This window comes from Polyodon spathula, chromosome 45, assembly GCF_017654505.1.
Source record: "Polyodon spathula isolate WHYD16114869_AA chromosome 45, ASM1765450v1, whole genome shotgun sequence".
NCBI classification, from domain to species: domain Eukaryota; kingdom Metazoa; phylum Chordata; class Actinopteri; order Acipenseriformes; family Polyodontidae; genus Polyodon; species Polyodon spathula.
The window spans coordinates 1,731,790-1,748,912 of record NC_054578.1 but is presented as its reverse complement, the minus strand read 5'-3'; the positions used below and the strand labels follow the sequence as shown (position 1 = coordinate 1,748,912).

The following is a 17,123-nucleotide window of genomic DNA, read 5'->3' as shown; positions in this document are numbered from 1 at the left end:
AGAATGAGACCACAGTGTGCTAACTATCCCCTCAATGATCTTCAATGGCAATGCAGACACACAGGCAGGGGCTCTGCAATGGCAATGCAATAATGGTTGTGTATTACACTGAGGGGCAATGGCAGCACAAGCATAGGGCAGCTGCAATGGGATGCCATTGGTAGAATGAGACCACAGTGTGCTAACTATCCCCTCAATGATCTTCAATGGCAATGCAGACACACAGACAGGGGCTCTGCAATGGCAATGCAATAATGGTTGTGTATTACACTGAGGGGCAATGGCAGCACAAGCATAGGGCAGCTGCAATGGGATGCCATTGGTAGAATGAGACCACAGTGTGCTAACTATCCCCTCAATGATCTTCAATGGCAATGCAGACACACAGACAGGGGCTCTGCAATGGCAATGCAATAATGGTTGTGTATTACACTGAGGGGCAATGGCAGCACAAGCATAGGGCAGCTGCAATGGGATGCCATTGGTAGAATGAGACCACAGTGTGCTAACTATCCCCTCAATGATCTTCAATGGCAATGCAGACACACAGGCAGGGGCTCTGCAATGGCAATGCAATAATGGTTGTGTATTACACTGAGGGGCAATGGCAGCACAAGCATAGGGCAGCTGCAATGGGATGCCATTGGTAGAATGAGACCACAGTGTGCTAACTATCCCCTCAGTGATCGGTGACAGAAAGTCAAGTTAGCAGAGAAACGTTTTAATGCCTTCGTCACCCAGAACTGCACTGGATCAGAAACTCCAAACCAGAAGAGACTGAGAGAGAAAGTCAAGTTAGCAGAGAAACGTTTTAATGCCTTCGTCACCCAGAACTGCACTGGATCAGAAACTCCAAACCAGAAGAGACTGAGAGAGAAAGTCAAGTTAGCAGAGAATCGTTTTAATGCCTTCGTCACCCAGAACTGCACTGGATCAGAAACTCCAAACCAGAAGAGACTGAGAGAGAAAGTCAAGTTAGCAGAGAATCGTTTTAATGCCTTCGTCATGTCAGAAGTCCCCTGGGGGCAGGCGGGTGTAATGTTGAGCACTAGAGGTGTTTAAAACTCCTTTGCATCCGAATATTATTCTTTGTGAACTCTTATAAATCTTTCAAAGCATTGTAAACTTGGCCTATGAAAACCTTGGCTTAGATTCCTCAACACGAACCTAATTTATCTTCCAAGGTAAAGACATCCTGTTTCTTAAATTCAGTATCAGAAGAGACGGATGCATATTGAGTCTGTGAAGATGGGAAAATGAAATTCAGGAACACTAAAGTCATTCAGGAAATTCGTTCAGATGAACGACTCAAAAGTCATTCAGATCCAAGATGGCGGTCCGAGGCCCGCAGTTTTACAATCAGAGACTTCCTTACTGTCGTAGTGCAATGGCATCACTGTGTCCCCGTTTGATGACGTCACCTCCCCTGTGGAGTTAAGGGTGATCACTATTTTGCCCTGGAAGTTGAATTCCACACTGTCGATGCAGATCATCCGGGAGTCCTAAAAATCAGAAGGGTAAGAAATATGAACTACACTTCCCAGCATCCCTCACTGTTACTGCTAGTGTAGAGGCATGCTGGGAGCTGTAGTTTTTATTTAGATTCTGACATACATTAAACCATGGCTATTGAAACTCAGGGGGGTGTCTGAATCGTGTTTGGTGTTGCTGTATAATATATTAAACTATGGCTATTGAAACTCAGGGGGGTGTCTGAATCGTGTTTGGTGTTGCTGTATAATATATTAAACTATGGCTATTGAAACTCAGGGGGGTGTCTGAATCGTGTTTGGTGTTGCTGTATAATATATTAAACTATGACTATTGAAACTCAGGGGGGTGTCTGAATCGTGTTTGGTGTTGCTGTATAATATATTAAACTATGGCTATTGAAACTCAGGGGGGTGTCTGAATCGTGTTTGGTGTTGCTGTATAATATATTAAACTATGGCTATTGAAACTCAGGGGGGTGTCTGAATCGTGTTTGGTGTTGCTGTATAATATATTAAACTATGGCTATTGAAACTCAGGGGGGTGTCTGAATCGTGTTTGGTGTTGCTGTATAATATATTAAACTATGGCTATTGAAACTCAGGGGGGTGTCTGAATCGTGTTTGGTGTTGCTGTATAATATATTAAACTATGGCTATTGAAACTCAGGGGGGTGTCTGAATCGTGTTTGGTGTTGCTGTATAATATATTAAACTATGGCTATTGAAACTCAGGGGGGTGTCTGAATCGTGATTGGCGTCGCTGTATAATATATTAAACTACGGCTGTTGAAACCTTGTATATAGAAACTACAGCTCCCAGCAGCCCCCGCTGTGGGTGCAGGTGCATGCTGGGAGCTGTAGTTCTGGTTCGGTACCTCGTTGCAGGGCCCAGTGTTCAGGATCACACTGAAGGTGTCAGTCTTGACGAGGAGAAAAGCACAGAAGCTCCTGAGGGGGAAAGTGGAGTCGTCGAAGGTGCGGACCGTCTGGGAGCCGATCACTGAGCAAACCCCTGCAGAGCCAAACAAGAGAGATTATTATCATTATTATCATTATTATCATTATTTATAATGAGTCATTCTGCAGAGAGGCTTCCGCACAGAGCCCTGCTGCAGAGTCTCTTCCAATAGGACCTTGTGTCGAGCGACTCGCTCAGGCCCCCACACACACACACACACACACACACACACACACACACACACACACACACACACACACACACACACACACACAGGGAGTCAATGGCTGAGCCGGGATTTCAACCTCCTTGTATGGAGCCCCTTTCTCTAACCGCTGAGCCAGCGAGACTCCTAATCTCTCTCTGTCTATCTCCCTATCTAAATAACAATGATTGAAATAGGGACATTGAATTAAGGATGGTGCAGAGATAGAGAGAAATGGAGGGAGGGAGGAAGGAAAGAGAGAGAGGAGAGAGGAGAGAGGAGAGAGAGGGAGAGAGAGGAGAGAGAGAGAGAGGAGAGAGAGAGAGAGAGAGAGAGAGAGAGAGAGAGAGAGAGAGAGAGAGAGAGAGAGAGAGAGAGAGAGAGAGAGAGAGAGAGAGAGAAGAGAGGAAGAGAGAGGAGAGAGAGAGAGAGAGAGAGGAGAGAGAGGAGAGAGAGAGAGAGAGGAGAGAGGAGAGAGGAGAGAGAGAGAGAGAGAGGAGAGAGGAGAGAGAGGAGAGAGAGAGAGAGAGAGAGAGAGGAGAGAGAGAGGAGAGAGAAGAGAGAGAGCAGAGGAGAGAGAGAGGAGAGAGGAAGAGAGAAAGACGGAAGAAAAAGAGATTACAAAGAATGAAAAAAAGCATAAAAGAGAGAAAGAAGGAAAGCTGATGATGCTACCCTTCTCGGTGTTTGTGTTTACCTTGACATTCGTGAGTTTGGAAACACGACATCTGACCCATCGAGCAGGAACTGTGAAGAAAAAACAAATCACACAAAATGAACACCGAGCCGTGAGTGACATCATCCACCCCCCCGTCGCCACGGCAACACGTGTCCAATCCATCCATCCCCCGTCCCAACAATATAAACCAGCCTGTCACTGAGTTTCAATAGCCATAGTTTAATATATTATACAGCAACACCAAACACGATTCAGACACCCCCCTGAGTTTCAATAGCCATAGTTTAATATATTATACAGCAACACCAAACACGATTCAGACACCCCCCTGAGTTTCAATAGCCATAGTTTAATATATTATACAACAACACCAAACACGATTCAGACACCCCCCTGAGTTTCAATAGCCATAGTTTAATATATTATACAGCAACACCAAACACGATTCAGACACCCCCCTGAGTTTCAATAGCCATAGTTTAATATATTATACAGCAACACCAAACACGATTCAGACACCCCCCTGAGTTTCAATAGCCATAGTTTAATATATTATACAGCAACACCAAACACGATTCAGACACCCCCCTGAGTTTCAATAGCCATAGTTTAATATATTATACAGCAACACCAAACACGATTCAGACACCCCCCTGAGTTTCAATAGCCATAGTTTAATATATTATACAGCAACACCAAACACGATTCAGACACCCCCCTGAGTTTCAATAGCCATAGTTTAATATATTATACAGCAACACCAAACACGATTCAGACACCCCCCTGAGTTTCAATAGCCATAGTTTAATATATTATACAGCAACACCAAACACGATTCAGACACCCCCCTGAGTTTCAATAGCCATAGTTTAATATATTATACAGCAACACCAAACACGATTCAGACACCCCCCTGAGTTTCAATAGCCATAGTTTAATATATTATACAGCAACACCAAACACGATTCAGACACCCCCCTGAGTTTCAATCTGCATAGTTTAATATATTATACAGCAACACCAAACACGATTCAGACACCCCCCTGAGTTTCAATCAGACACCCCCCTGTTTCAATCTATAGTTTTATATATTATACAGCAACACCAAACACGATTCAGACACCCCCCTGAGCTTCAATCTGCATAGTTTTATATATTATACAGCAACACCAAACACGATTCAGACACCCCCCTGAGTTTCAATAGCCATAGTTTAATATATTATACAGCAACACCAAACACGATTCAGACACCCCCCTGAGTTTCAATAGCCATAGTTTAATATATTATACAGCAACACCAAACACGATTCAGACACCCCCCTGAGTTTCAATAGCCATAGTTTAATATATTATACAGCAACACCAAACACGATTCAGACACCCCCCTGAGTTTCAATCTGCATAGTTTTATATATTATACAGCAACACCAAACACGATTCAGACACCCCCCTGAGTTTCAATAGCCATAGTTTAATATATTATACAGCAACACCAAACACGATTCAGACACCCCCCTGAGTTTCAATAGCCATAGTTTAATATATTATACAGCAACACCAAACACGATTCAGACACCCCCCTGAGTTTCAATAGCCATAGTTTAATATATTATACAGCAACACCAAACACGATTCAGACACCCCCCTGAGTTTCAATAGCCATAGTTTAATATATTATACAGCAACACCAAACACGATTCAGACACCCCCCTGAGTTTCAATAGCCATAGTTTAATATATTATACAGCAACACCAAACACGATTCAGACACCCCCCCTTCTACCCATAGTTATCAATAGCCATAGCCATTTTTATATATTATACAGCAACCATTATTGCATTGCCATTGCAGAGCCCCTGTCTGTGTGTCTGCATTGCCATTGAAGATCATTGAGGGGATAGTTAGCACACTGTGGTCTCATTCTACCAATGGCATCCCATTGCAGCTGCCCTATGCTTGTGCTGCCATTGCCCCTCAGTGTAATACACAACCATTATTGCATTGCCATTGCAGAGCCCCTGTCTGTGTGTCTGCATTGCCATTGAAGATCATTGAGGGGATAGTTAGCACACTGTGGTCTCATTCTTCCAATGGCATCCCACTGCAGCTGCCCTATACTTGTGCTCCCATTGCCCCTCAGTGTAACAAACAGATAACCCATTCCTCCCAGTCTTACCAGTTTGCGCATCGCAGTGGGAGCTCGTTTCCGTGTTCAACTATGATGCCGTTCGACAGACGACAATCCTGGACATCACCCTCTTGAAAAAAGAGAGCGAGAGAGAGATTTTAACAAAATGAAAGAAATCAAATTCTGACCTTCACCTCCTGGTGACACCACTGTGAATCCTAAATTAAAAACTGCCTTGAGAGAGAGAGAGAGACACAGACAGAGATGTGATTTTAATGTGCTTTACCAGACCTCTCTGTGCTTTACAATGCTTCCTGATGCTTTATGAGACCTCTCTGTGCTTTACAATGCTTCCCTGTGCTTTACCAGACCTCTCTGTGCTTTACAATGCTTCCCTGTGCTTTACCAGACCTCTCTGTGCTTTACAATGCTTCCCTGTGCTTTACCAGACCTCTCTGTGCTTTACAATGCTTCCCTATGCTTTACCAGACCTCTCTGTGCTTTACAATGCTTGCCTGTGCTTTACCAGTCCTCTCTGTGCTTTGCAATGCTTGCCTGTGCTTTGTGTTTTATTGCACTGTGCTGTGCTCTTAGTAATGGGGTGAGAGAGGAGGTCAATATTGTATAACTTGTTCTGGGAGTTTCTGCACCTGCTTCTCGGGTTCCCTTCATATTCACTTCTCATTGTTTGACTATTCTGGCTCTCAGCAACAGCCCTAATCTTTAAGGAAGGAGAATTGTTTTATTTCATGGGATTAGATAGTTAGTGTTGCCCAGCAATTAGTTCCAATAGGAAACTTTACAACCAAGTAATAGCACAGTGTGATAAAGCATAAAGCATAGGAAAGCATTGCAAAGCAGAGAGAGGTCTGGTAAAGCATAGGAAAGCATTGTAAAGCACAGAGAGGTCTGGTAAAGCACAGGGAAGCATTGTAAAGCACAGAGAGGTCTGGTAAAGCATAGGGAAGCATTGTAAAGCACAGAGAGGTCTGGTAAAGCACAGGGAAGCATTGTAAAGCACAGAGAGGTCTGGTAAAGCACAGGGAAGCATTGCAAAGCACAGAGAGGTCTGGTAAAGCACAGGGAAGCATTGTAAAGCACAGAGAGGTCTGGTAAAGCATAGGGAAGCATTGTAAAGCACAGAGAGGTCTGGTAAAGCACAGGGAAGCATTGTAAAGCACAGAGAGGTCTGGTAAAGCACAGGGAAGCATTGTAAAGCACAGAGAGGTCTGGTAAAGCATAGGGAAGCATTGTAAAGCACAGAGAGGTCTGGTAAAGCATAGGGAAGCATTGTAAAGCACAGAGAGGTCTGGTAAAGCATAGGGAAGCATTGTAAAGCACAGAGAGGTCTGGTAAAGCATAGGGAAGCATTGTAAAGCACAGAGAGGTCTGGTAAAGCATAGGGAAGCATTGTAAAGCACAGAGAGGTCTGGTAAAGCATAGGGAAGCATTGTAAAGCACAGAGAGGTCTGGTAAAGCATAGGGAAGCATTGTAAAGCACAGAGAGGTCTGGTAAAGCATAGGGAAGCATTGTAAAGCACAGAGAGGTCTGGTAAAGCACAGGGAAGCATTGTAAAGCACAGAGAGGTCTGGTAAAGCACAGGGAAGCATTGTAAAGCACAGAGAGGTCTGGTAAAGCATAGGGAAGCATTGTAAAGCACAGAGAGGTCTGGTAAAGCACAGGGAAGCATTGTAAAGCACAGAGAGGTCTGGTAAAGCATAGGGAAGCATTGTAAAGCACAGAGAGGTCTGGTAAAGCATAGGGAAGCATTGTAAAGCACAGAGAGGTCTGGTAAAGCACAGGGAAGCATTGTAAAGCACAGAGAGGTCTGGTAAAGCACAGGGAAGCATTGTAAAGCACAGAGAGGTCTGGTAAAGCATAGGGAAGCATTGTAAAGCACAGAGAGGTCTGGTAAAGCATAGGAAAGCATTGCAAAGCAGAGAGAGGTCTGGTAAAGCATACGAAAGCATTGTAAAGCACAGAGAGGTCTGGTAAAGCACAGGGAAGCATTGTAAAGCACAGAGAGGTCTGGTAAAGCATAGGGAAGCATTGTAAAGCACAGAGAGGTCTGGTAAAGCACAGGGAAGCATTGTAAAGCACAGAGAGGTCTGGTAAAGCACAGGGAAGCATTGTAAAGCACAGAGAGGTCTGGTAAAGCACAGGGAAGCATTGTAAAGCACAGAGAGGTCTGGTAAAGCACAGGGAAGCATTGTAAAGCACAGAGAGGGCTGGTAAAGCACAGGGAAGGAATTGTGTAATATTTTGCCTGCAGCGTTAGCGTCCCGCCCGCTAACAATCTGCAATAAATCAGTGTGCGTCAATCTGGCAGTCTTCACCGTGAAACAGAGAGCATGTACATCCAGATCGGACAGATTTTTTGTCACCTCCCAAAAAATATTCTAGAAACACAAACCCTCCCTTTTGCTTCGACAGCTTTCTGTTTTCGACAGCTATAGAAAAAGGTCTCTATCCGTTTATTAAGAGGAAAGTTTTAATTGAACATTGAATGAAATACGTGCGCCTCGCGTTGAGCAGGAAATACACTATAATAGAGATCAATACACTATAATAGAGATCAATACACTATAACACAGAGATCAATACACTATAACACAGAGATCAATACACTATAACACAGAGATCAATACACTATAATAGAGATCAATACACTATAACACAGAGATCAATACACTATAACACAGAGATCAATACACTATAACACAGAGATCAATACACTATAATAGAAATCAATACACTATAACACAGAGATCAATACACTATAATAGAGATCAATACACTATAACACAGAGATCAATACACTATAATAGAGATCAATACACTATAACACAGAGATCAATACACTATAACACAGAGATCCACAGGGCTGGGAATCAGACTCCCGCTGCACAGCAGTGTGATCCAGTCCTGCTTTCACTAGGAGTTTAATAATCAGACTCCCGCTGCACAGCAGTGTGATCCAGTCCTGCTTTCACTAGGAGTTTAATAATCAGACTCCCGCTGCACAGCAGTGTGATCCAGTCCTGCTTTCACTAGGAGTTTAATAATCAGACTCCCGCTGCACAGCAGTGTGATCCAGTCCTGCTTTCACTAGGAGTTTAATAATCAGACTCCCGCTGCACAGCAGTGTGATCCAGTCCTGCTTTCACTAGGAGTTTAATAATCAGACTCCCGCTGCACAGCAGTGTGATCCAGTCCTGCTTTCACTAGGAGTTTAATAATCAGACTCCCGCTGCACAGCGGTGTGATCCAGTCCTGCTTTCACTAGGAGTTTAATAATCAGACTCCCGCTGCACAGCGGTGTGATCCAGTCCTGCTTTCACTAGGAGTTTAATAATCAGACTCCCGCTGCACAGCAGTGTGATCCAGTCCTGCTTTCACTAGGAGTTTAATAATCAGACTCCCGCTGCACAGCAGTGTGATCCAGTCCTGCTTTCACTAGGAGTTTAATAATCAGACTCCCGCTGCACAGCGGTGTGATCCAGTCCTGCTTTCACTAGGAGTTTAATAATCAGACTCCCGCTGCACAGCAGTGTGATCCAGTCCTGCTTTCACTAGGAGTTTAATAATCAGACTCCCGCTGCACAGCAGTGTGATCCAGTCCTGCTTTCACTAGGAGTTTAATAATCAGACTCCCGCTGCACAGCAGTGTGATCCAGTCCTGCTTTCACTAGGAGTTTAATAATCAGACTCCCGCTGCACAGCAGTGTGATCCAGTCCTGCTTTCACTAGGAGTTTAATAATCAGACTCCCGCTGCACAGCAGTGTGATCCAGTCCTGCTTTCACTAGGAGTTTAATAATCAGACTCCCGCTGCACAGCAGTGTGATCCAGTCCTGCTTTCACTAGGAGTTTAATAATCAGACTCCCGCTGCACAGCAGTGTGATCCAGTCCTGCTTTCACTAGGAGTTTAATAATCAGACTCCCGCTGCACAGCAGTGTGATCCAGTCCTGCTTTCACTAGGAGTTTAATAATCAGACTCCCGCTGCACAGCAGTGTGATCCAGTCCTGCTTTCACTAGGAGTTTAATAATCAGACTCCCGCTGCACAGCAGTGTGATCCAGTCCTGCTTTCACTAGGAGTTTAATAATCAGACTCCCGCTGCACAGCAGTGTGATCCAGTCCTGCTTTCACTAGGAGTTTAATAATCAGACTCCCGCTGCACAGCAGTGTGATCCAGTCCTGCTTTCACTAGGAGTTTAATAATCAGACTCCCGCTGCACAGCAGTGTGATCCAGTCCTGCTTTCACTAGGAGTTTAATAATCAGACTCCTATTGCACAGCAGTGTGATCCAGTCCTGCTTTCACTAGGAGTTTAATAATCAGACTCCTATTGCACAGCAGTGTGATCCTAGCTAGAATGCCTGCCCAGTTTAGGCTCTATATAGGCTTGATGAAATTCAATTCAATTTAGACTTAAATGTATTATTTTTTTTTTCATAAGGATGCAATCTCTTTGCCGGCAGCTGGAAAATCTCCAGCGCTACAGGGGGTGTGGATAATTGTCAACCCGTTGTCTCAGCAGGGCTCCACCCTTGATTTACGCTGATTCTCGCTTCAAATTGAGGCGTTTTTTTAGTTTTGCTACTGTCCCCTGCGGCCGTTTCCAAACCACAGTGTGATGTAACCCCGGTACAAGCAGTCCAAAGCACAGGGAGGTATTGCAACACGGAGAGGTGTGGTGAGGCGTTTTTAAAATAAGGGTAAACTAACCTTAATAAAACTGCCCCACAGTGACAGCACAGTGTGATAAAGCATAAAGCATGGGAAAGCATTCCCTGTGCTTTACCAGACCTCTCTGTGCTTTACAATGCTTCCCTGTGCTTTACCAGACCTCTCTGTGCTTTGCAATGCTTCCCTGTGCTTTACCAGACCTCTCTGTGCTTTGCAATGCTTCCCTGTGCTTTACCAGACCTCTCTGTGCTTTACAATGCTTCCCTGTGCTTTACCAGACCTCTCTGTGCTTTACAATGCTTCCCTGTGCTTTACCAGACCTCTCTGTGCTTTACAATGCTTCCCTATGCTTTACCAGACCTCTCTGTGCTTTACAATGCTTCCCTGTGCTTTACCAGACCTCTCTGTGCTTTACAATGCTTCCCTGTGCTTTACCAGACCTCTCTGTGCTTTACAATGCTTCCCTGTGCTTTACCAGACCTCTCTGTGCTTTACAATGCTTCCCTGTGCTTTACCAGACCTCTCTGTGCTTTACAATGCTTCCCTGTGCTTTACCAGACCTCTCTGTGCTTTACAATGCTTCCCTGTGCTTTATTGAATTAAATTCACACTGAAGACACTGAGAGAGTCTTCTAGTTGAAACGTTAGCTGCTAATTTGCTTTAGTTCCAGAGAGACTGTTCTAAATTTCCATGCAGATTGTGAGTGAAACTCCTTACCTGCAGAAAGCATCAATGCCGAGCTGAAGAGGACAGCAAGGAGCGCCAGCGTTGCAGAACCCGTCCTCATCTTCCTCTCTCTCTCTCTCCTCGTCTCCATCTGCAGCTCCCAGATCGGAGAAAGAATGAGACGCCAAGCTTTCCCTCTCTCTTATAAACCATTCTGCACGAACTTGATAAACTGGAATTGCAGAATTGGACCTGTGGAACAGCTTTTTGAAGTGTGTGTGTGTGTGTGTGTGTGTGTGTGTGTGTGTGTGTGTGTGTGTCCTTAAAAAGGTCTGGTAAAGCACAGGGAAGCATTGTGAGCATAGGGAAGCATTGTAAAGCACAGAGAGGTCTGGTAAAGCACAGGGAAGCATTGTAAAGCACAGAGAGGTCTGGTAAAGCACAGGGAAGCATTGTAAAGCACAGAGAGTCTGGTAAAGCATAGGGAAGCATTGTAAAGCTTCTTTCCTATCGATTTCGCTGCAGGGGTGTTCTCCAGCAGTCCCCAAACCGGAAAAGCCCCCCCCCCACCCTGGGGCTGTCCTGACCTGGTGGTGCAGCTGGTCTAGCCTGTATCTCAAGCCCAGGGGGCTCATACTCAAGGCTGGCAGCCCCGGTAAAGAATTCCTTCAGTGCTGGCAGACCCTCTCCTGACAGGGCAGCTCGGAGTGGCGTCAGAAACACCCCCCGGCGAATCGGACCCACCGCACCCCAAAACTGACCCGACCGGAACCCGGGGCTGTCCAAATGCAACAGGCGGGCCATCTCAAGAACTCCTGCTCAGCCCTGGACAACCTCCACGCATCTCCGTACAAAACCCAGCTAGAACAGACAGCTTGAGATCTTCAGTGTCCATTGCATTTGTCTTTCCCTCCTATCAGTTTAGCTGCCAGCTTTATCTTAAAATATGTAGGTGTGTTGTTTGACTAAGGCTGATTTCAAAACAGTCTTCAAAGGGCAAATACCCGACTGCAAAGGAAATGGAAAAAAAACCCATAGGCTTCAACAGGCATAGTTTAATATATTATACAGAAACGCCAACCACGATTCAGACACCCCCCTGAGTTTCAATAGCCATAGTTTAATATATTATACAACAACACCAAACACGATTCAGACACCCCCCTGAGTTTCAATAGCCATAGTTTAATATATTATACAGCAACACCAAACACGATTCAGACACCCCCCTGAGTTTCAATAGCCATAGTTTAATATATTATACAGCAACACCAAACACGATTCAGACAGTTTAATATATTATACAGCAACACCAAACACGATTCAGACACCCCCCTGAGTTTCAATCAGACACCCCCCTGAGCAATAGTAGTTTAATATATTATACAGCAACACCAAACACGATTCAGACACCCCCCTGAGTTTCAATAGCCATAGTTTAATATATTATACAGCAACACCAAACACGATTCAGACACCCCCCTGAGTTTCCCATAGAGCAACACCAAACACGATTCAGACACCCCCCTGAGTTTCAATAGCCATAGTTTAATATATTATACAGCAACACCAAACACGATTCAGACACCCCCCTGAGTTTCAATAGCCATAGTTTAATATATTATACAGCAACACCAAACACGATTCAGACACCCCCCTGAGTTTCAATAGCCATAGTTTAATATATTATACAGCAACACCAAACACGATTCAGACACCCCCCTGAGTTTCAATAGCCATAGTTTAATATATTATACAACAACACCAAACACGATTCAGACACCCCCCTGAGTTTCAAACACGATTCAGACACCCCCCTGAGTTTCAATAGCCATAGTTTAATATATTATACAGCAACACCAAACACGATTCAGACACCCCCCTGAGTTTCAATAGCCATAGTTTAATATATTATACAGCGACACCAAACACGATTCAGACACCCCCCTGAGTTTCAATAGCCATAGTTTAATATATTATACAGCAACAGCCGGCAGGCAATCTGGACATCCCAGTGCCTTCACAGTTATAACAGCGGTAACACTGCAATATTCCTGGTTAGCTCCTAACTCCTACCATATCCAATACATCTCTCTCGGCAGCTGAAACAGGAATCCTGTACCTTACAGGAGTCTGTCTAAAAGAGACGCTCATTCTAAACAGATCTTACCTACCAAACTCCTCCTCTCTCTCTCTCTCTCTATATATATATACAGAAGTGTAGAATCGCAGGTAAGGGCAGGCGTTGTCTTCCAAGGCTTCTGAAGACGTCCCAAACAGCTTGATGAGAGATCTTGCATCTGGTCTTTGCCACTGTCTAAAATTCCTCCTTCACTGTTTTTATTTAGCTCCTTCTCGTTCGCGTGGCACACGATTCCTAGTGACACACGATTCTGCGTGACACACGCGTGTTTTTATTTTATTTTTTGGTAGGGTCGTATTCAATGTGCTACGCCCTCTCTTTCGCTGTGTGTAACGTGTCCTGCCTCGCCCCTCGCTATCTTGTAGAGCTGTAAAATAATTATTGATTGATTGATTGATTGATTGATTGGATCACATCGGCTTGCAGGTCGGAGCTGAGTGATACTTGACTAGGATTTGAACGCGGTTCTTTCTTGCAAACATTAATATGCATGTCCTTCAAGTGAATGTGATTTTCAAACACACCCCGTGACTCTTTCGGTAAGATTAATCAGCCCACATCCCGTAATCCGTTTCCCATACATTTCCAGAATATGCGAGGTGAACTTTTGAACTGATGTTTTGGTACCAGGGAGTTCCTGGAGAGAGAGAGAGAGAGAGTGAGAGAGAGAGAGAGGAGAGAGAGAGAGAGAGGAGAGAGAGGAGAGAGAGAGAGAGAGAGAGAGAGAGAGAGAGAGAGAGAGAGAGAGAGAGAGGAGAGAGAGGAGAGAGAGAGAGAGGAGAGAGGAGAGATAGAGAGGGGAGAGAGGAGAGAGAGAGAGGAGAGAGAGAGAGAGAGAGATTCAGACACCCCCCTGAGAGAGAGAGAGAGAGAGAGAGAGAGAGAGGAGAGGAGAGGAGAGAGAGAGAGGAGAGAGAGAGAGAGAGAGAGAGAGAGGAGAGAGAGAGAGAGAGGAGAGAGAGAGAGATAGAGAGAGAGAGGAGAGAGGAGAGATAGAGGGGAGAGGAGAGAGAGAGAGAGAGAGAGAGAGAGAGAGGAGAGAGAGGAGAGAGAGAGGAGAGAGAGGGGGAGGAGAGGAGAGAGAGGAGAGAGAGGAGAGGAGAGAGAGAGAGATAGAGAGGAGAGAGAGAGAGGAGAGAGAGGAGAGAGGAGAGAGAGAGAGGGAGAGAGGAGAGATAGAGGGGAGAGGTGAAAGAGAGAAAACTGATTTGAAAATTTAACCAAATTGACATCTTTGAAGATTTTGGATTGTTTTGTTTCATGCATATGCATGCATGTTAATAATAATAATAATAATAATAATAATAATAATAATAATAATAATAATAATAACTTTTGGACCACTTTTGAAGTGACTCTGACTCTGGGCAAACTGGCAGCTCTGCTACAAACCCTTCTGAGAAATCTGAGATGGTCCTGAAATCAGAACTTTGTTCCTTTGCTCTGGGCGACTCAGCTGTTGAGATATTTATGTTCCAAACTGCCTGGAGCAAAATTACTTTGGTGACCAAAATACTTTCTCCCCAGTCCGGTTTCCAAATCACTAATTGGTCAATTTTCTTCTCTTTTTCTAAATATCTGAATAATTTAAAGAATTCTCCTAAAGGCATATCGACACTCCTTCAAAGGGAGGGGTCATCGATCCTGTTAATAAAGCTGATAAGAGGTGAGAGAATGGATTTTAAAGATGGTCAGCGCTCCTTTAAAGGGAGGGGGCAGTGATCCTGTTAATAAAGCTAATAAGAGGTGAGAGAATGGATTTTAAAGATGGTCAGCGCTCCTTTAAAGGGAGGGGTCAGTGATCCTGTTAATAAAGCTAATAAGAGGTGAGAGAATGGATTTTAAAGATGGTCAGCGCTCCTTTAAAGGGAGGGGCCAGTGATCCTGTTAATAAAGCTAATAAGAGGTGAGAGAATGGATTTTAAAGATGGTCAGCGCTCCTTTAAAGGGAGGGGCCAGTGATCCTGTTAATAAAGCTAATAAGAGGTGAGAGAATGGATTTTAAAGATGGTCAGCGCTCCTTTAAAGGGAGGGGCCAGTGATCCTGTTAATAAAGCTAATAAGAGGTGAGAGAATGGATTTTAAAGATGGTCAGCGCTCCTTTAAAGGGAGGGGCCAGTGATCCTGTTAATAAAGCTAATAAGAGGTGAGAGAATGGATTTTAAAGATGGTCAGCGCTCCTTTAAAGGGAGGGGTCAGTGATCCTGTTAATAAAGCTAATAAGAGGTGAGAGAATGGATTTTAAAGATGGTCAGCGCTCCTTTAAAGGGAGGGGCCAGTGATCCTGTTAATAAAGCTAATAAGAGGTGAGAGAATGGATTTTAAAGATGGTCAGCGCTCCTTTAAAGGGAGGGGCCAGTGATCCTGTTAATAAAGCTAATAAGAGGTGAGAGAATGGATTTTAAAGATGGTCAGCGCTCCTTTAAAGGGAGGGGCCAGTGATCCTGTTAATAAAGCTAATAAGAGGTGAGAGAATGGATTTTAAAGATGGTCAGCGCTCCTTTAAAGGGAGGGGCCAGTGATCCTGTTAATAAAGCTAATAAGAGGTGAGAGAATGGATTTTAAAGATGGTCAGCGCTCCTTTAAAGGGAGGGGTCAGTGATCCTGTTAATAAAGCTAATAAGAGTTAAGAATTTTTTAAAAACAATATACAAAAAAATACACAAATGCTTAATTATATTTACATTATATTCATTTAATTTTGTAAATTTTTCACTTCAAGATTTATTATAAATTCCAAAGACATTAAAATGTTTCTCTGCTAACTTGACTTTCTCTCTCAGTCTCTTCTGGTTTGGAGTTTCTGATCCAGTGCAGTTCTGGGTGACGAAGGCATTAAAACGTTTCTCTGCTAACTTGACTTTCTCTCTCAGTCTCTTCTGGTTTGGAGTTTCTGATCCAGTGCAGTTCTGGGTGACGAAGGCATTAAAACGTTTCTCTGCTAACTTGACTTTCTCTCTCAGTCTCTTCTGGTTTGGAGTTTCTGATCCAGTGCAGTTCTGGGTGACGAAGGCATTAAAACGTTTCTCTGCTAACTTGACTTTCTCTCTCAGTCTCTTCTGGTTTGGAGTTTCTGATCCAGTGCAGTTCTGGGTGACGAAGGCATTAAAACGTTTCTCTGCTAACTTGACTTTCTCTCTCAGTCTCTTCTGGTTTGGAGTTTCTGATCCAGTGCAGTTCTGGGTGACGAAGGCATTAAAACGTTTCTCTGCTAACTTGACTTTCTCTCTCTCAGTTCTGGGGTGACGAAGGCATTTAAATTTTGACTTTCTCTCTTTATTAAATTTTCAAAAAACTTGCAACAAAAAAAAAAAAACACACACTGCTGAAAAGAAAAGAAAAATTAATGAAAGATGCAAAACAGCGACGCATCTGTGAACGAATCAGAGCGCACGGAACACTCAGGAGCCAACGAGCTTCTCGGCGAATCACCGGTCCATTCCGCTCTCCTCGGGCTGCGGTCCGAAGCAAGTCCAGAGCAATCGATCGCAGAACTCCAGCTCCTCCTGAAATGAACGAGAGATTTTATTTCGGATGTTTTCCGCATTATTTCTGCGCTGGTCTTCCAGCTCCAGCGGCGTTGCCGTGGTTACAGTGAATCGGGACAGCCCCTGGCTATAGGACTGCAGCTCCCAGCATGCCTCTGCACCCGCCTGGGCGAGGGATGCTGGGAGCTGTAGTTCTTTATGCTGTGGTCTTATATCATAAGCGATACTTTAACTGAATTGAACTGATTTTAAACTGAACTGATAGAAAGACACACACAGTATACCTGACACTCCACCCTGTCCCTCAGCTCTCTCGCCCGGTCCTTCAGAAGCCCCTCCAACCTCAGATGGGGGTCCCTGCATTCCGCCACGCCCCGGGGGTCCTCGCTAACCAGACTGCAAGAGAGATCAGGGACTCAGACCGACTTCCGGGGTCAAAACACGCGCCACTCTCGATCAGCGGGTCTGTTTTTAGTGTATAATAAACTACAGCTCCCAGCATGCCCCTCACCCCGGCACCGCTACCAGCAGAGAGGCATGCTGGGAGCTGTAGTCCTCTCTACCCTGCTGTGATTGACACTTCAGCTGCGAATGTCTTCGTCGATCTTTGAGGAGTGCTTTAAATCGCCTGGCGTGTTTTTTGCTCTCGTTTTTCTTCCTCCTCA

The 17,123-nt window shown here is 44.5% G+C and overlaps 1 protein-coding gene across 2 annotated transcripts in view; it reads right to left on the bottom strand.

The window, feature by feature from the left end:
• Positions 1–16,238: 16,238 nt before the first annotated feature.
• Positions 16,239–17,123, bottom strand: part of hspbp1 (HSPA (heat shock 70kDa) binding protein, cytoplasmic cochaperone 1) — a 7,222-nt gene continuing 6,337 nt past the window's right edge. For both annotated transcript variants that reach the window (XM_041237682.1, XM_041237683.1), the window contains exons 7-8: positions 16,743–16,854; positions 16,239–16,476 (exon numbers count right to left, since the gene is read on the bottom strand). In XM_041237682.1, coding sequence (XP_041093616.1) covers positions 16,399–16,476; positions 16,743–16,854 — 190 coding nt within the window. In that variant the 3' untranslated portion in view covers positions 16,239–16,398. The remainder of the gene's footprint in view (positions 16,477–16,742; positions 16,855–17,123) is intronic.